General features: G+C 45.5%; 1 protein-coding gene across 1 annotated transcript; it reads left to right on the plus strand.

The window, feature by feature from the left end:
• Positions 1-3,534: 3,534 nt before the first annotated feature.
• Positions 3,535-17,346, plus strand: LOC136639054 (vomeronasal type-2 receptor 26-like). The gene is made up of 6 exons (XM_066613081.1): positions 3,535-3,740; positions 5,646-5,937; positions 7,199-8,029; positions 10,279-10,506; positions 15,550-15,676; positions 16,451-17,346. The coding sequence occupies exons 1-6, from the start codon at positions 3,535-3,537 to the stop codon at positions 17,344-17,346; spliced, it is 2,580 nt and encodes an 859-aa protein (XP_066469178.1).
• Positions 17,347-20,250: the final 2,904 nt, after the last annotated feature.

Here is a 20,250-nt window from a genome sequence, read left to right on the forward strand (position 1 = left end):
AGTGGCTTAACTTGCCACATAAACTAACATTCTTCCTTTTCCTGGGGGTACACCTGCACTGTCTCGATGGGTCTACTCAGAGCTGCACTGATGATCTTGCTGGTACAAGTCCAAGTAGATCTTGGAAGGAGGACTGAGGCAATGGGGGGATATAATATTGGCAGCTGTTACCGTCACCTTCCCAGACTCAATACATCCCCTCCCCACTATGGTCTCCACCCTGTTTCTCTCCAATTCCACTTTGCCCCACCCCAACTCCATACTGGGCTGTTCAGGAGAACAGTGGGACATGGTCACTCACTGCCTGCAGCGGAGGCCCAGCTATACGGAATGGTGGGTCACATTTTGCATTTGCCATAAACCACATTGTGCCACCAGAATGCAAGTTCCAGCAGTGCAGCAGGCCAATAAGTGGTTTAAATATCTGCTATAATCCTAACCCAGCTTCAATTTCTTGCCCCAACATGCAGAAGGAATAGATTTTCTTCTCCAAAGACATCACTTCTATACTAATTTCCACTTATGCACAGTGACAGAGCAGCCTGCGGCAAGGTCTCTGACAACTCTGAGTCACCCACATGTGCTTGTTTGTAGGTGTTCATGAGAGAAAGGGTCAGAGGGGAAAAAGAACATCTGTGGAGATGCTCCTCCCTCCTCAGGTAACTCAGTGAGAGGGCTGTCAGTTGACTAACACACTCACAGCTGGGTGGAAGGCTTCTGCTTACCCCTACCACACATGTATAATGTGGAAGGCTGTACGTGAGGTTTGACATGGTCAGAGGGTAGGGTGAAGTACCAACACACAGAAATTCTCAGGGCTCAGGGCTCCTTCTGAGATCACCACACTTCCCCATGAAATAAAAAAAATTATTTGCTGCTAAAGTGTCCTTTAATAGAATAGAATTCCTGATTCTACAATGGAAATGAGTTCCAAGGATACATAGAAGGGAAGGATGATCCTCGATTCTGTACAACATTGTCCAGTACAACATAAGGGAATGCACATGGTGCTACGAATGCATGCAGAGCTTTGTAACCAGTTCTTCAAAAATTGTCTGCCTTGTCCTAGAGTCTGCATTGCCAGTTGCCACCTCAAGTGACTATTTATGGAGGCTCCTTGCAGGTTCCTTTCCAGCTTCATTGAATTGTAAGAATATTGCTTTCCTTTCTTGTCAATCAGGCCAAGGACTTTGACAAAAAAATGACAGCATGAGAAAATAATAATAATAATAATAATAATAATAATAATAATAATAATAATAATAATAATAATAATAATAATAATAATAATAATAATACAGGTATTTATATACCGCCTTTCTTGGTCGTCAGATTTCTCCTCAGACTTTAATTCAAGGCGGTTTACATAGGCAGGCTATACTAAATCCCTGCGATACAAGGACATCTGCAAGAGGGATCTGAAGGCCTTAGGGATGGACCTCAACAAGTGGGAAACCCTGGCCTCTGAGCGGCCCGCTTGGAGGCAGGCTGTGCAGCATGGCCTTTCCCAGTTTGAAGAGACACTTGGCCAACAGTCTGAGGCTAAGAGGCAAAGAAGGAAGGCCCATAGCCAGGGAGACAGACCAGGGACAGACTGCACTTGCTCCCGGTGTGGAAGGGATTGTCACTCCCGAATTGGCCTTTTCAGCCACACTAGACGCTGTGCCAGAACCACCTTTCAGAGCGCGATACCATAGTCTTTCGAGACTGAAGGTTGCCAATACAAAATACTAAATCCCAATAGGGATTTTTACAATTGAAGAAGGTTCTGTCTTTCAAGAAACACAACATTTCAGATGGATCTTTTTATGATCTGGTATCACATTCTGGCCTCCAGTTTCCTCTCACGCAGGCTGACAATCAGCTCCTTCATATCTCCCTTTAAGGGCGGCCAAAGAGCAGGTGGAATAACTCGGCTAGGCCTGTCAGCTGCTTCAAGGTATCGCCATTCACGGTGCCGGTGGCCTCGAACTGGTGACCTTCGGGTGTTATCTTCAGGCAAACGGAGGCTCTACCCTCTAGAGCAGACCTCCTGCCCTGACCTCCTGAAAACAGACCTCCTGAAAACAGAGTTACTAGTTAATACCAAGGGCCAGGTGCCCCACAGAATTTCATCTTTTACTTGATGAGGACAAGGAAAAGAAGTTTATATTGTGAGCTTTAGCATCACCTTGAAAGTCTGGAATCCAGATATTACCCAAATTTTTGAGGCAATACAGTTGCAGACGTGAAGGATAGGCCCCTAGTTCTTCTAAAAAGCTGTTTTCCGCTAAGTATTATTCTGAAAGAAAAAAACTAAACATCAAACATACACCCAAATGGGTGTAATTAAGGTTAGGGTTAGGGTTGCGATTAGGGTTAGTTTTGACCACTTAATTATAGATGAACAAATAGAGCAGGAGTATTTGCAAAATAGCTCCTGCCACAATATGTGGCCCAATAGCTTACCCCCAGAAAGAAAGAAACTTCTGTTGAAAGAATAAAAGCTTTGTTTCCCATAAATAAGAACTCTGACAGGACTAAGAGCCCAATCCTGGGCTCGACACACTGGCTTACCACTGGTGTGCACGGTTGCAAACGTGCCAAAAGGCACGTTAGCAAGTCTAACGCCAGGCGAGCGCCGAGGCACAGAGAGGAAAGGCAGAGAGGAGGCATTCCGGAGAGGGGAGAGGCAGGTGGAGGGTGGGGAGAAGGCGGGGACAGCATGCCAGGGGGAGGGAGGGAGGTGGAGCAAAGCTCCACTGGATCCAGACCCTTCTTGTCAGGCTGGGCACCTGACACGAAGGCTCTTACTTCACCGCCGACCTTCTGGTCAGTTTTTGGTTGCAGCAGCCGTTTTCAGTGCCACCGCAGCTGCGCGCCACGGGAGTTTAGGATTGGGCTCTCAAGCCCTCCAACTTGCTGCTGTAGTTTTGTGTCATATGGCAAAAGATTTTCTTAGGCAAATGGTTTATAAAATAAACAATTGAATAAACAGCCATATTGCATGCATGGCTGATTTTACCCAGAGGTCAGCTGCCCACGTGTTATCCTGTTACCAAAACATGTCAGTGCACTTCTGCAAACATGTTTTCTCCTGCTGTGCATGTGATTGCAGAGAGAGAGAGGGAGGGAGGGAGGGAGCAACAAGTGTCAGAGTATTCATTTTCCCTGTCATTATCAGAATCATAGTGATTGATTTTTCCTTCCACCAAAACCCAGTGGACATCAGGTTGAAGATCCATAGTCAAAACAATGGAATCCAGAATTGTTGATCATTTCTTGCATTGGATTTGGAAAGAGTACTATATAAAGAGATCTCAGGCTCCTGAGGGTCTGGGTGGGGTTTAGACCGGGCTGAAATGAGTCTGTTAGTTTGATGTTTGATACTATCTCCGCTAGAGGAAACCAGGTTTGGGCATTTCTAAACTCAATCAACAGTATGGGACTGGCCTGGAATTTGGACTTCTGCTTTCCTGGCAAATTATTTTGCCGTTCATGAAGTAGTCATAAAGCCAGGTGAAAGAGAGTGGCTGTAGCTTGTTTGCGTCAGAAATGTTTCTGCCGCTTCTACTGCTGCTGCTACTTCATTTGCCCTTTGGGGTACTGATCAATGCAAATCTAGATTTCTCAGATATACAGATGTTTCCACATAATTATTACAGACCAGGGGATTTCATCGTTGCTGGACTCATACCTTTGAGGACATTTATGCATCCCACACCGGAATTCAAGAAGGATCCCATCCATGACTTAATCCTGTAAGTGGCATTTGCAAGGGGTTTTACATACTTGCTGGTTTTCAACCAGTGCTGCCGTCTACGTCTTGAGTTTCCTCTGAGAAGGCAGTGGAATGATTCTGTAATACTTCTGAGCTCCTTGACAAAAGCTTTGCAGGAACAGAGGGAAAGGTGAAGGGTCATCTGTTAATATTAATGAAACATAATAATTAATGAAACACACCAACCATGGTGTGGCTAGAGGGGTGCAAAGCACTAAGTTTTGCAGGGAGCCTCTCCATGGCATGCAAGGGGTCCCTCCCCCTCCCCTTCAGAGCTATTTCAGGTGGTGGGAGCAAAATGGAGCGCATGAGAGGCAGTCAAGGCATATGCCTCCATTTTGCTCTCACTGCCTGGAATGGCTCCGAAGGGGAGGGGATGGTGCCCCTTGCACCCTGTGGTGAGGCTCTCTACAAAACTTAGTGCTTTGCACCCCCTCTAGCTATGCCACTGGCTCCAACTCTCCATTATTACAGTTCCATTATATCATACCTGCTTTTGGAAAATCACTATTCATATATTCCTTTTGAGGAAATTTTGCAGATGCTGTTTGCAATAATTACTATTAGTTAGACTTGCCATTAGCCCAAGAAATGGAAGGCCAAATCTGCCATTTCTCATGCTGCTGCTGTGGAAGTTCATTTTGAACTTTGATAGGACAGAACAACACTATGAATTTTAGGCAATAATGGGAAACAAAAGAACAAACACTTTCTGATTATAAGTCCATTTAGGATTGGCCATAGCTAAGTAATAAATACTGTTAATAATAATAATAATAATAATAATAATAATAATAATAATAATAATAATAATAATAATAATAATAATGAATGACTGCAGTCGGTGAAGAAGAAATTATTCAAATGCATGGGGCAATTGGGGCTCATCTAGAATAGTAAAGTGTGCACTTCTGACCAGCCAGTCACAGAAAGGATCTCCTAAAACTGGAGAAGATGCAATATAAGGAAAACAAAATGTTGAGTGTTTGGAACACTCCCCCACTTAGGGAAAAATACTTGAGGTTTTTGACTTTAGAAATCCTTAGAACTAAAGGAATGTACAGTTAACTGCATATTAGAGATGCATTAATAAGGAGGAGGGAGCAGATAGTTAATACTCTTCTGAAGAAAGTGACTGGCAGGAGATTCCAGACTGTTCAAAGAAACGACTCCTTGTGTAAACCTTGCTAAGCATGAACCAAACAGACCACAGGGTGCTGTACACCCAGGTACAGGCTACTGCAGTAACACATCCAGCATCTGAGAATGCACACTTTGTTCTTTTCAGTGCAGGGGCAACATGTACCTCTGCACCATCTAAATCTACCACCCACGGCCACCTCTGCTCCCCACTCCCATGTACACCCATCATACGGAGGGCAGGTAGGTGAACGAGCGAGTGCCATTCCACCCCCCCTTTCCCTGTACTTATGAAAATAAGATCGATGCTGCAGCTTCATTTGTTCATGCCTCCTTGGTTTGAAATGAAAACATGCAGGGGATGCTGGAAGCTCATGCTTATTGCAAACAGAAGATGGGTGAAGCGGGGAGACTGCATCTGGCAATCTTCATAAGTTCAGGTAGCAGCAGGCAGGCTCCTAATTGCCTTTACCTCCAATTTGGTGCTTCATAAGCACCAAGTAGTTTGGGATTCGTGATTAAGAGCTGTGGCTGCTTTTTTCTTCTTCTTTCCAGGGAATATGGCCCATTGAACATAAAGGGACCTACTTCTGAGCAGTTGTGCATAGGCTAGCAATGTAAATGGCATGAATATATAGCTCTGACTCCAAGGAGTCACTCATTAGAATTACAATGAACTGATCTTTTCAATGGAATAACTACGATTTTGGCAGTATTTTGATATTCCACATAATTTTCATTCCAGATTATTGGAGAGGAACTACCAGCATGTTCTGGCCATGTTGTTTGCCATTGATGAGATCAATGAAAATCCTCACCTCTTGCCCAATGTCACTCTAGGCTGCAACATCTATGAAAACTCTTTTAGTGCAAGGATACCCTATGAGGCCACCATGGACTTGCTCTCCACGGGCCAATGGATGGTCCCTAACTTCAAGTGTGGAAGGCCGGAAAAACTGTTGGCTGTCATTCAAGGAGGGGAGTTTGAAGACTTTTTTCAGATGGCAACCATGTTAGACATTTACAAAATCCCTCAGGTATGGATGGCAATAAGTAGGAGGATGAGCAAATCTGATTCAAACTCTACGTGGTTATCGGCCAGCTTTTAAAAAATTTTTTTATTACAGATAAACTACCATTAAAGCAGCCATTTTTAACTACTGAGCTGTGACACATTTGCATGCCACGAGTGGTCCATGGGTGTGCCACAGGAATGTAGGGGAAGGTCATTTATTATTAGGACCAATGGTGATGTGAGCCCCCCACTGGCAGCATGGTGTGCCTTATCAATTGTCAAAAACACAATGATGTGCCTTGACCATTTTGTGCCTTGTCAGTGTGCCATGAGCTGAAAAGGGTTGAAAATCGCCGCATTAAACAATATGCTGGTGGTCAACGACCCAGGGCAATGAAAAGCAAAATGAATTGCAAAGAACTCCAAAAAGATCTCTCCAAACTGCGTCGATGGGGAACAAAATGGCAAATGTGGTACACTGTAAATAAATTTAAGGCAATGTACATTGGGGAAAAACTTCATGTATACACTGGTATAGTCTGAGCTGTCACTTACCAAACAGGAAAGAGATGGAGATGGGGTGGGACAATTTTATATATACAATTTTACTTCTTTATAAATTTCTATTTCACTTTTGAGTTGAGTTCTCAAAGTCCCATACTGTGCTAAGAAAATAATACAGTAAATATACTTCATTCTCATTTTATGTGAATAGAAACAGATAGGGTAGTTGATGTTTCTGTAAATGGCTTATAGAAGGTTTGGAGGAGAATTGCCTACCTTTTTCCTCTTTCATTTAATCATACTAGTATTTGCCTCCCACCATCACAGTCTGCAGTCAATAAAGTGAAGCAGATGGACAATTTCATCAGGTCACATCCTTTTCCCTGTCGTAGCGGCGATACTGGTCAGCAGTACACACACACTGCTTGGTAACATGTGGTTTGGGGCTTGCCATACAGTGAGGGCTCTTAATACACTTGAATTCCAAGTACTAAGAAAAGTCAGGAAGTTAATGATGCTTTTAGGTCTGCAATAAAATGGAGATCACCTGCGAGAAATGCTGTATTTTTCTTTGCACAGAAAAATACAGCAAAGGAGTGTAGTTACAGAATGTTGTACAGATGCCACTACATTCCAACCCAGAGATGCAATATTGGTCTTAAAAGCCAGCAATGCACAGGTGCCAAAACTACAATGGTAAGGTTCAGGCAGAAACCATTCAGGCTAGCTTTATCTGAGCACCTGTTCCTTCTCTGAACACCCATCCCTTTCCTTCCTAGCTCACTTACAGCTTTGTCAACCACATTCTGGGTGATCAAACTCAGTTTCCGTCTTCCTACTTGATGACCCCAAAGGAAACTGCACAGTACAGGGGGATCATTAAGTTGCTCCTGCATTTCAGATGGACATGGGTCAGCCTCCTGGCTCCAAAGAATGACGGTGGAGATAAGTTCCTGATCATCATCAAAATGATGTTTTCCATGAGTAGCATTTGTTTAGCCCTCATACAATGGATTCCAAAAATATTTGGAGCTGACATTAAAATTGCTTATCAAGAATATTTATCTTTCCTTGCACATCTAACACACAGTAAAGCCAAAGTGCTCGTTTATTATGGGGACGCTGAGTCAATGCTTTTGTTGCCTCATATACTAGTCAGTATTGAAGAAGAAACTGATGTCCTTCAAGGGAAAGTGTGGATCACAACAGCTCTATGGGGCTTTACCTTGAGTACCTCATTTACGTACACAGACATCAAATTATTCCATGGAGCTTTATCCTTTGTCACACAAATGAACAAGAGGTCAATATCCCAGGACCTTTTCTTTGTTCAAGATGAATACTCCAAAGTATGGTCAGAAACTTTCAACTGCTTCATTTCCAACCAGAGTTTGTCAACGAAGACCTGGGCAAGATGCATGGGGAAGGAAAAGCTGGAGGGTCTCTCTCCAGCTTGGCTTGAAAAAGGGATGTCTTCTGAGAGCTACACTATTTACAAGGCTGTCTACATTGTAGCTCATGCTCTCCATGCTAGGATCACATCCACATCTAACTACATGGTGACTTCTGAAGAAGACAAACCTGATCCTTGCAACATACAGCCATGGCAGGTAAGAAAAAAAAATGAAATTACAGCAGAAATTTGAAGTTGTTACAATGAACTTGCTGAACATGAGCCAGCAGTGTGATTCAGCTGCAATAAACAGGTGTGCACCACTTAATGACAGGGATACGGTCTCCAATCCCCGTTGTTATGAGATTAGGTTATTAAGTGAACATTCAGTCCAAATTATTGCCTTTGCTGTGTAAACAGACACTCCCTGCCAGACACTAGCTGGCTGCACTGACTGCTGGAGATAGATTGCCTCTTCTCTCTGTTGTGTAAACAGACACTACTGCAGGCCATGGGAGACGCAATTGTCTCATTAGGAGTATCTTTACTATGCTTTGACCACCGTCATATATGTGGTCCATCATTAAGCAAACAGTTGTTAAGTGGCACATGCCTGTAGTTAATACCCTGATGATCAACCTTAACAAATAATAATAATAATAATATACAGTATTTATATACCGCCTTTCTTGGTCTTTATTCAAGACTTTATTCAAGGCGGTTTACACAGGCAGGCTTATTAAATCCACGCAGGGATTTTTACAAATTGAAAGAAGGTTCTCTCTTTCAAGAACCACCACATTCAAGATGTTACACTCCGATCTGGTTTAACATTCTGGCCTCCATCCTCCCACGCTCCGAGCAGATGGAACAGCTCAGCTGCAGCTTGCCAGATGCTTCAACGTCGCACGGTGCGGGTGGCCTCGAACTGGCGACCTTGTGGATGTTAATCTTCAGGCAAATGGAGGCTCTACCCTCTAGACCAGACCTCCTGCCCATTCAAATTAACTGCTTCTATTGGGTTAGTACCAGATTCATAAGGAAATCCTCATGGTTCCATGTGTTAATGAATGTTCTACAGTGCACGTTGTGTGCAAAACCGCCACAGCTTTCAGGTCCTTCAATTTATGTCATCCTTGTCTTTTCACTAACATGATGGAAGCGCATGTGTGCATTGATAAAAACATTGCAAAATACCCTCTGGCTACGATCATATGTCAAAAGAAGGATTGATCTTTTTTGTATGAGATTTATGGCACAGTCCTATCCCCCCGCCCCCACTGATGCAGGCCAGCCAAAAATCTCACCCCACAATGGGTCTCCTCCAACCTGTGCCAGTGAAATCACTGGTGCAAGCCCAAGGAGAGAAAGGGGGCTGGGGGGCTGTGAATAAGGAGGATAGGATCTGGCATGTGCCATCGCCACTGTATCTACCCCCTCCCACAGCCCCCCCACCCCCTGTTCCCCCCATCCCCACCCCCTCCAACCTCCCACACTGGCGTACTTGCTCCAGTGGGTGGCCAGTATGGCAACAACTCATGCTCTGAACACGCTGCCAGAGCACACTTCACGGCTGCCTAACAGTAGGAGGTCTGGGGTCTGGGGTAGGAGGTGTGGTCTGATGGTTGAGCTGTGGCACTGCCTGAAAAGCTAAGCAGGATCAAACTCTGTTGTGCCTCTGGAGGGAGACTAGAAACCAAGCTGACAAGCTTCTATTGCCCATTGTGAGTGAGCAGAGTTGCTAATGAGCCTGTGATGAGAGAATGGGGAAGTGTGGGCAGCTGGCAAGAAGGTATAGTTTACATCACTTCCACCAAGAAGACCTGTTGCCTCCTTCCTGCCCCCTAGTGCCAAAGATGAGTACTTTCTCTGAGAGGAAAAGGAACAGGGAGTTAGAAGCAGTGGTAGGTACATTTCACGGGCGCCTTTGTGAGCAATTGACTTGGTCAATATCAAAGGTTTTTGCTTTTGTGGGCGTGTTCTAGCTTTTTCTCAAAAACATTCAAGCATTCACCTAGAATGTACTCAGAGGTTTGGTTTGATTCAACTGGGACATGTGGTGGGTGGGAAGGCAGGGGAGGCACAGCCTCCCCATTCAAGTCCTTTGAAAAGTGCCGCCACCATTTGAGGCATGCAAGCACTCACAATCCCTGCACTTTTGCACATGGGTTGTGAGTGCTTGTGCACATCACACGGCGGCAGCACTTTTTGAAGGACTCCAGCGGGGAGGCTTTGCCGTCCCCGCCTCCCCACCCACCACACATCCCTGGATTCAACTATTCTTGGGAATTATTTTATTACATTTTTTGTCAAAATGTCATAGAGTATCAGCATTCATGCATTTGCTTCTAGATTCAAGGACCACATCAGACTCTGCCAGAGGAAGAACAAAATTGGAGACTGGAACTGGGCAAGAGTAACATCACGTCCAACGGGAAAATGATGACTGTCCATTTTTCTTTCTAGCTTCACTCTGTCCTGAGAAACGTCCGCTTTAACAGTACTACCATGGAAGAGGTCTATTTTGGTGAGGATGGGGAATTGGTGGCTAACTATGATATTGTGAATTTGGTCACCTTTCCCAACGAATCTGCATTCAGAGTCAAAGTTGGAAACCTAGAGACTCAGGCTGCCCGAGGCTTATTGTTGACCCTTCAGGAGGAGAGCATTGTGTGGCCTAGTGGCTTCAACAAGGTGGGAAACATATTCCTTTTTAAGAAACTGATCCAAAAATGTGCTTACGGGTGACAATTCCAATCCACAAGGAAATCTGTTGGTAGCCTAAATCAAGCTGCTGTCTTCTCAGGATCAAACCCTCACCTGAAATATGAGGGTGATAATATGGGGTTTTACAACTTCCTACTGAGCTTATTTCAAGATAAATGCTAAGGATTATAGATAAGAAAGCATTTATATTTAAATATATAGATATGTAGATATATCAATATAGATATATTTCTATTGAAATATAAAGGTATCATTTTATGAACCATTAGCCATTGTAGGGGCTATGTACAATATGAAACATAAGCTACAGTAGAACCTCCGAAGTTGACCACCTCTCTATATTGTCCACTTCCTTAAGTTGACCTAATTTCACAGTATGGACAGACACTGCATATACACTATGGGAGACCAACCTCTCTATATTGACCACCTCCGTAAGTTGTATCTTGACCACTTCGACCGTTACACAGCGTATTAATTTACCCTCCATAAGTTGCCCACTGAACGCGATACTGTGGGCCTGTGTTTTGTCTGGTTTGTCCCATCTTGGAAAAGCAAGAAACCATGCGACAATCCCTCCCCTACACCTGCTAGCGCGTGTGCAAAAGGGTTTTTATAGGTGGGCACACTGCACATAGCTGACAGTCCTGTGCCGGCTGCCGATTGTACCTGGACATGTATCAAGTTGTGAGGGACATGAGGTTGCTTGTGCATAGTGAAGCCACTGTCCTTTCACTTTGGTTCCCATCACCAGTGCGTAACTTTACACTTATATTGAAACACAACTGCTATTTTGCTGCCTATTCTCCCGGTTTGGAGAGATCCTTCTGGAGCACTTCACAATCCCTTCTGGTCTTCACCACTCAGAAATGTTCAGTGTCATCCACAAGCTTGTCCACCTCCCTGCTTATCCCTGTTTCCAGGTCCTTGAGGCTCCACTTTCCACCTCTCTCCACTTTTTTCGTCAATTGCCCATTGACACCCACTCTCTGTTTCCTGATCCTCAACTAGTTCCCAATCCATGAGAGGACTTATGGACCATGTCTTCTTATTCTCTGACTGTGGAGTTTTCTCAACAGCTTTTAGTGAGGGACCATATCAAACACCTTCTGGCATTTAGTGAATCCGAGAAGATCCAGTGGAGGCCAGGCAGCAGAAGTAAAAATGTGTTTGGTTTTTTTTAGCTGTTGGGGCTATGTGACATGCTACATGCTATGGGCTGGCAAGGGATAGCATTGGTCTGCCTGTCTGCTATGAGACCAAGTTGTTTTTTGTAACTTACAATTTTTTTTAAGCTTATGAATTTTCTGGTTTTTTCTGGGTTTTTAAAAAACACTGATTGTGGGCTGTCTCTTGATATAGATATAGATGATAGAAATAGTCAGCATCACAAGAGGAGCAATTCTCATTGATATTTGCAATAAAACTTTTTAAAAATCCAATCTAAATAATAACTTGGCCTTGTATTTGTTGTCCTGGGAGCTTAACATGATAATATTTAAATGCCTTTTTTCCCCTGAATGTTGACCACCTCCCTATGTTGACCAATTTCCTCCAGTCCCTTGGGTGGTCAGCTTAAAGAGATTCTACTGTAATTTCTTTTCATGAGCTATAAGTTCCTCATGTTCATCAGAGTTTATAAGTTTCATGAGCTATAAGTCCTCATGTTCATCGGAGCTCTGATGTTGATCAGACTGAACAGGCAACACCTTGAAGTACTCAGGCTCTGAACCATTTCAGTTTTCAAGACAGGAACTAGAATTCTGAACTGTGCCTACAGCATAAAAGCAAGGTAACCCATGCAGATCAAATTGCGCTGAAGTCCTATGCTCCTTCTCTCCAGAACATACTAGCAGTAGCATTTTTGACCCACTGTAGTTTCCAGAGGCCTTTCAAGAACTGCCCTACATCGTGTCCATATTCCTTGTCCATATTCGGCAAGAAGACCAACAAGGCGGCAGACTGGTTTGAAGCCCACTCTGTGGAGTTGACACCAGTCATTGAGGAAAAGAGGAGAGCTCAAGCAGCATACAAGGCCTGTCCCAGTGAGCGCAACCTGCAGGTCCTCCGAACTGCTCGCAGCAAAGTCCAACAGACTGCCAGGAGATGTGCTAACGACTACTGGCTCCAGCTCTGTTCCGAGATACAGATAGCAGCTGACACGGGCAACATCAAGGGGATGTATGATGGTATCAAGCAGGCCCTAGGTCCAACACAGAAGAAAATTGCCCCTCTGAAGTCTGCCACAGGCGAGGTCATCCAGGATCGGGCACAGCAGATGGAACGCTGGGTGCAGCACTACTCTGAGCTATATTCCAGAGAAAATGTAGTCACCGAAGAAGCACTGAACAACATTGAGTGCCTGCCTGTGCTGGAAGAGCTTGACAGTGAACCAACCCTAGAAGAACTTCACGTGGCCCTGGACTCCCTTGCCTTTGGCAAGGCACCTGGAAAAGACAGCATCCCTGCTGAAGTCCTAAAATGCTGCAAAGAGATCATCGTCACTGAGCTGCATGAAATCCTCTGTCTCTGCTGGAGAGAAGGTGGAGTACCTCAAGACATGAGGGATGCAAACATCATCACGCTGTACAAGAACAAAGGTGACAGGGGTGACTGCAACAACTACCGCGGCATCTCTCTCCTTAGCGTTGTAGGAAAGCTGTTTGCCCGAGTTGTACTAAAGAGGCTCCAGGTACTTGCAGAGAGCGTCTATCCAGAATTGCAGTGTGGATTCCGAGCCAACAGGTCCACCACTGATATGGTATTCTCCCTTAGACAACTGCAGGAGAAATGCAGGGAACAACGACAGCCACTCTTTATAGCCTTCATAGATCTCACAAAGGCTTTCGACCTGGTCAGCAGAGACGGCCTCTTCAAGATTCTCCCCAAGATTGGATGTCCACCCAGGCTCCTCAGCATCATCAGATCTTTCCACAAGGACATGAAGGGCACTGTTGTCTTCGATGGCTCCACATCAGACCCTTTTGACATCCGAAGCGGAGTGAAGCAGGGCTGTGTTCTTGCACCAACCTTGTTTGGGATTTTCTTCGCTGTCCTGCTGAAGCAGGCCTTTGGAACTGCAACAGAAGGCATCTATCTCCGGACCAGATCAGACGGAAAGCTCTTCAACCTCTCCAGACTGAGAGCAAAATCCAAAGTCCAGCTGAAATGTCTGCGTGACTTCCTCTTTGCCGACGATGCAGCTGTCACTACCCACTCTGCCAAAGATCTCCAGCAGCTCATGGATCGTTTTAGCAAGGCCTGCCAAGATTTTGGACTGACAATCAGCCTGAAGAAAACACAGGTCATGGTTCAGGATGTGGACTCACCTCCCTGCATTACAATCTCTGAGCATGAACTGGAGGTTGTCCATGACTTTGTGTACCTTGGCTCAACGATCTCCGACACTCATTCTCTCGATACCGAGCTAAACAAGCGCATCGGTAAAGCAGCTACCACGTTTTCCAGACTCACAAAGAGAGTCTGGTCCAACAAGACGCTGACGGAACATACCAAGATCCAGGTCTACAGAGCTTGCGTCCTGAGTACACTTCTGTACTGCAGCGAGTCATGGACTCTTCACTCACAACAGGAGAGGAAACTGAGCGCTTTCCACATGCGCTGCCTCCGACGCATCCTCGGCATCACCTGGCAGGACAAAGTTCCAAACAACACAGTCCTGGAACGTGCTGGAATCCCTAGCATGTATTCACTGCTGAAACAGAGACGCCTGCGTTGGCTTGGTCATGTCGTGAGAATGGATGATGGCCGGATCCCAAAGGATCTCCTCTATGGAGAACTCGTGCAAGGAAAGCGCCCTACAGGTAGACCACAGCTGCGATACAAGGACATCTGCAAGAGGGATCTGAAGGCCTTAGGGATGGACCTCAACAAGTGGGAAACCCTGGCCTCTGAGCGGCCCGCTTGGAGGCAGGCTGTGCAGCATGGCCTTTCCCAGTTTGAAGAGACACTATGCCAACAGTCTGAGGCTAAGAGGCAAAGAAGGAAGGCCCATAGCCAGGGAGACAGACCAGGGACAGACTGCACTTGCTCCTGGTGTGGAAGGGATTGTCACTCCCGGATTGGCCTTTTCAGCCACACTAGACGCTGTGCCAGAACCACCATTCAGAGCGCGATACCATAGTCTTTCGAGACTGAAGGTTGCCAATACAAATACAAATACTAGCAGTAGCATTTTTGACCCACTGTAGTTTCCAGAGGCCTTTCAAGAACTGCCCTACATCGTGACTATTGGCTCTATGAAGTCTGCTTCCTTTCAGGGGTCCAGACAATGGCAGAAAGATCTAGGAATGTTCATGCTATCTGAAAAATGTGCAGTGTGTTGGCACTTTTCTTTTTGGTCCCCTGGAGATTCCTTGAGTGTTCCTCATCACATTTGCCTCATATTTGACCACATGCGATAGTGAATCATCATAAAACTGTGACCTTCCATACACACTGCCCAATCCTATCCTTGGGCTGTGAGTTCCACCAGCACATGCTTTTGCAAAAGTACCATAAAGTGCTTTGCAGCAGTACTGCTGTGTGCTGTAGTGCGCACGCAGTGTGCTGGTGGGAAGGCTGGAGCTGCCTTGCTGGTGCCGGTTTTTGCAGGGATGCCCTCCAGACCAGGTAAGTCCAGTGCAGGGGCAGGTGGAGGGCAGGGGCGATGCACTTGGGACAAGATGGGACAGCAATGGGTGGATTGGTCCTGGGAGGGGGCTGCACCAATGCATGCCATATCCTAACCCTCTTCCCAGGCCTGATCTGCCTGCATGGATCAACTGGGCCTTGTACCAGTGATATCCCTGGCACAGGTCTGAATTATCACATTGAGGCTGCCGGGGCTTACCTGGAGAGGTTGGAAAAGTACCTGATAGGTTAAGACCCTCCTCTTTTGGATGATTACTTCAGTCCCTTCCAACTCCTTGGTTTTATGTCACCCTCACCCATTGCTTAAAAATTAAACTCCCAAAGTGTTAGTTTTATTTTATTTTTACTGTCCTTTAGACAACACCCCAGTCCATATGCACTGAATTCTGCCAACCTGGCTCCAGGAAGGTGGTTCCAGAAGGAAAGCAAATTTGCTGCCACTCCTGCATTCCATGCGCAAAAGGGACCATTTCTACCCAGGAAGGTAGGCTGCACTGAAGAAAAGTAGGAAGAGAGAAATGAATTCCACTCCTCCCTTGTTATCTATACCTAATTTGTCGTTTGCCCTTATAGCAAAAATCCCAATGAGTACAATTATTCTATAAACAATTATGTTTTAATGGGAAAAATTCTAACTTGTTCCAGGGTCATTCCATGCTTATCCTGATATCATACTGTGAAAGTAAGCATGTCATACAAGTGTCTTGAAAGCATGGGGATGTGCTACCCATCAAGTAGTGTGTCTCATTAGGATGCCTCTTCCCCAGTCATGCTCAGTCCTCCAAGGGTCTTAAAGATCACTTCCCCTAAAGTCCACAAGAGCATTTTCTCTCTGCCCTACTGGGGAGAGAAACCTAAAACTAGAAATGGCCTCCTGGAGTGCCTTCCTGGGCAGGCGAACAAAATTTCAACCCTTTTCCATCTCCAGAAGCACAGTGAAGGTCTACTCATTGGGTGAAATAAGAGGTAGACCTTGCCTCTGTGAGGGTCCTTTTTCTGTCTGCCTGTTCCTGGACCTTATATTAAAAATCTTGGTACAGACAGAGAGGAATAATCTTAATCTATGAAGTACAGATACATGAAAATATGTATAGTGAATGCATAGATGAAGAGGGGTACACATTTTTCCAAAGACACATTAATTTAGTATTAAATACAATGAATATTGAATAAATCTAATGGAAAGCAAACCATGCCATGTATAAGAAGCAAAGTTTGTTGAACTCTGAAATGGTTAAATCATTCTTGATTGTTTCAGATGCAGTGCACTGTGACAACTGTCCTGAACATCAATATTCAAATGAAGACCGAGCTCAGTGTGTCCCCAGAGCTGAAGTCTTCCTGGCCTATGCAGAACCCCTGGGAATCACCTTGACTTTCTTTGTGCTCTTCATGTCTGTCACCACAATTATTGTCTTGGGAATCTTCATTAAATATCTACAAACTCCACTAGTCAAAGCCAACAATCGGACTCTTACCTACATTCTCCTTGCATCCCTCCTGCTCTCCTTCCTGTCCTCCTTTCTCTTCCTTGGCCAGCCTCACCAGCTGACCTGCCTTCTCAGACAAAGTGCCTTCAGCATCATCTTCTCAGTTGCAGTCTCTTCTGTGCTGGCCAAGACTATCACGGTGGTTCTGGCCTTCATGGCCACCAAGCCAGGGTATGGGATGAGGAAGTGGATGGGGAAGAAATTGACATATGCCACTGTCCTTTTCTGTTCTGCCGGCCAGCTTGGCATCTGTGTGGTCTGGATGGGAATCTCTCCCCCTTTCCCAGAACTTGACGTGCATTCCCAGTTTGACCAGATCATCCTACAATGCAATGAAGGGTCTGTCACCATGTTTTACTGTGCCCTTGGCTACCTGGGCTTCCTGGCAGCCATTTCTTTCACTGTGGCCTTCCTCGCCAGGAAGCTGCCTGGGGGTTTCAATGAAGCCAAGTTCATCACCTTCAGCATGCTGGTCTTTTGCAGTGTTTGGGTGTCCTTTGTGCCCACCTATCTGGGCATGAAGGGGAAATACACGGCAGCCGTGCAAGTCTTCTCGATCTTGGCCTCCAGTGCTGGACTCCTGGGTTGCATCTTCCTTCCCAAATGTTACATTATTCTACTCAGGCCAGATCTGAATAACAAGGAACACCTAATGATGAAATAGAAACATAGCTGATGATCAATATATTTGTTCATATAGTGGGCCTACTGAATCTGCATATTCGGGACCCACACATTTCATTATCCAGAACCTGCAGGGTCAGACCCACATGGACCCCCAAAGGCAACTGGAGCTGTATTACGGTCACCTTTGGAGGGCATTCTGAAGGAAGTGGCAAAGTGTACGTTATGACTCCTTCAAATGGTGACACACCATTCAGAATGCCTGGGCCACCACCATAAGCAGCGACCTGCCATGGCCACACTCCACCAGCTCCCCCAAAGCTTGGTTGCTGCTATGTTAACACAAGGGGCAGGAGGGCAGGGTTCAGAAGAACAGAGTGGGAAGGGGGAGGAACTTGGCAGAACCTGGGGTAGGGAGGGGATGTGAATTGAGGGTGGGAATGGCACAGTACCAGCGGCAGCAGTACTGCTGATATCCATGCTGCTTCCTGGCTTTGATCCGCATTGCTGGGTCTGCTGATACTTGTGCCTGCAAAATTGCTGGTGCAGGTCCGAGTAAACCCATTGCAGATAATGAGGCTTGCACCCAAGTTAGGGAACAAATGTTCCCTGTGTGGAGAAGACGTAAGGGAATAGCTCTGCAAGATGGGGTGTGCTTGAATGGCATGGCTGCATCATCAGATGGAGAGCTGGTTGGATAAGATTGAACTGTTTGACTCATATGATCTCACAAAGAAACATGACATTTCTCTTATTTATGATTATAAGGGACACTAATTGTCTACCATAAAATTTCGACTGTAACATTTTTGAGTCAGGGAATCATCATTTGTTGTATTTTTCTGTCACTCTCTAAAGCACAAAATATCAGAATGATATGATAAAAATAAATAGTAAACTTTCTGACCTAAAATACCTTTTTGTTTCAGAGAAAAGTTGAGGCCGTTATGAATAAACTACATGAAAAAGCATGGAAATGGTATGTTAAGGATCTCATCTTAGCTGCCCCATCATGTAAGCAGTAAACAAACCTTCTGATCTTTCATGTTCTGCTAAACTGCAACTTAGGCATCATCCATGAACTCTTTCATTTGAACTGTTAAAGTGTAGGTGCCTGGAGCCTAGTTTGCAGGGATGTGCAAATCCTCTGTGGCTAGACTCGAGTCGAGTCCCAAGTTCCTGCCCCTGACTCAAACTCATACACGAGTCTTAATGGGTAGCCTTTGGGACTTGTCCAGAGCATTTTAGGGACTATTTGACTTGAGTCAGGAGCCTTTCCAATATCAGCGCAGCTCCATGGGGAAAAAAAAGGAGCTGCTAGCTGTGTGTGTGTGTGTGCCAGAGTTCTCATTAAGCACTCCCCTCATGTCTCCAGCCGTGTCATCTGTAAACAAAAGCTCTGCTGTTCTCCGAGTGAAGGCAACAGTGCAGAACGTGCCAATCAGTTCCTGACAAACCCCAGCAGCGACAAACCCGTGTTCGTGTCACAACTCCCAATTCTGCCCTCAGAAGTGGTACAGAGCACGGGCAGACCCACAGGAAGGGAAAGAGGGAGGGAGGAAGCATCCGAGCTCAGCAAGGCAGGAGGGGTGGACAAACAGAGGGAGGAGACAGAAGCGCAAGCAGAAGAAGGATCATGTGGCAGCAGATGGGAGGCTGTTAGAGTACAACCCAATCCTTTGCAGCTCTTCTCAGAAGTAGTCCCTTTACATGTCGTTCAGTGCGGCAGCTTCTTCCTCCAAAGTTACAACTGCCAGAGCCACAAGGAACTGCTTCCTGGCTTCCCTGCCTCCTATTTCTTCTTTCCAGGGCTTCTTTGCCACTCCTAACCCGTGTCAGGTTTCTTGGCCAAGGAGGGTTAGGATATGGCAGCAGAGCCTGCTGCTGACTCCACTCCCATTCTGGGCCTGCTCCACCACTCCACTGACCAGTTTTACCCCCTCCCCACCCTCCACCACCCCAAAACACCCTGCCACCAGCTGGTGGTACAACTTACCGCTGGAAGCCCTCGCTGTGTTCTTAGATGCCACGCCCCACCTCTGGCACAAAAGTGTCTTATGATAGGATTGGGCCCTTAGACTGGCCCCCAGTATTTATTAGGTGCTGGGGGAATGCTTAGGTATTCCTCAGAGCAAGGCAAGGGAAATCCTGACTAGATGTGATGATGGGATTGGGATTATCTGGGGATGCACAAAGGATGTTCTTTGTGTGTTCATTTTTCCAAACCCAAGAAGTAATCAACGCCTCTGAAAAGGGGGCTCTTGGCAGACTGGATGGCACCACCATCTTGCACCCACAAACACAAAGGTATTTTATAGCCTTTTCTTCTTCCTCTGGATATACAACTTGCAAGGTAGCAGCATGGGTTAGGGTCCTTGAAAGTCTGACCAGGGTCTCAGATTGGTATGCAAAACCCCTTTGTCTTGTGCAGACCAAAGAGCGATCACTCTTTTGGTCATCATATTTTCACACTGATTCATCCTTGTGTTGTTAGCTGCCCTGAACAACTTCAGAGTGGAAGGGAAAGGCAGGGTGTATTTTTTACAATAACCAACAGCCCGATACTATCCATGGGATACACTGATGAACCACAAGGTCCAGCGACGTGTCCTGTGGACCACCACTATGGCAACCCCTTTGCTATTCTCAAACTCACACCACTAGCACTCTGCAGAGTGGTGCCAGCTGGCAGGGGGTTGGCTTGATGGAAGCAGCAGCTGCCAATCCCTACTTCCCTGGTCTGGCCCAGGTGCCACGGGCCAGAAAAGTTTGAGAACCACTGCTTTAGACTCTAGAAAATAATAACAGAGCAATTTTGCCCTTTTATTTATTTGTTTGTTTAGAAAATTTTTATTTTTCAAAAAACAAAAACAAGCAAGATACTTCATCTACATTTCAAACGAACATTGTAGAAACAGCAGGAATTTTTGAAAAATGAATTATT

The sequence above is a fragment of the Tiliqua scincoides genome, chromosome 2 (assembly GCF_035046505.1).
Source record: "Tiliqua scincoides isolate rTilSci1 chromosome 2, rTilSci1.hap2, whole genome shotgun sequence".
NCBI lineage: Eukaryota > Metazoa > Chordata > Lepidosauria > Squamata > Scincidae > Tiliqua > Tiliqua scincoides.

Excerpts from the sequence above, each read along its gene's own strand:
- LOC136639054 (XM_066613081.1), top strand. The coding sequence starts at position 3,535 with ATGTTTCTGCCGCTTCTACTGCTGCTGCTACTTCATTTGCCCTTTGGG. Across the intron at positions 5,938-7,198 it reads ACATTTACAAAATCCCTCAG|CTCACTTACAGCTTTGTCAA; the intron begins GTATGGATGGCA and ends TTTCCTTCCTAG. Across the intron at positions 8,030-10,278 it reads GCAACATACAGCCATGGCAG|CTTCACTCTGTCCTGAGAAA; the intron begins GTAAGAAAAAAA and ends TTTTCTTTCTAG.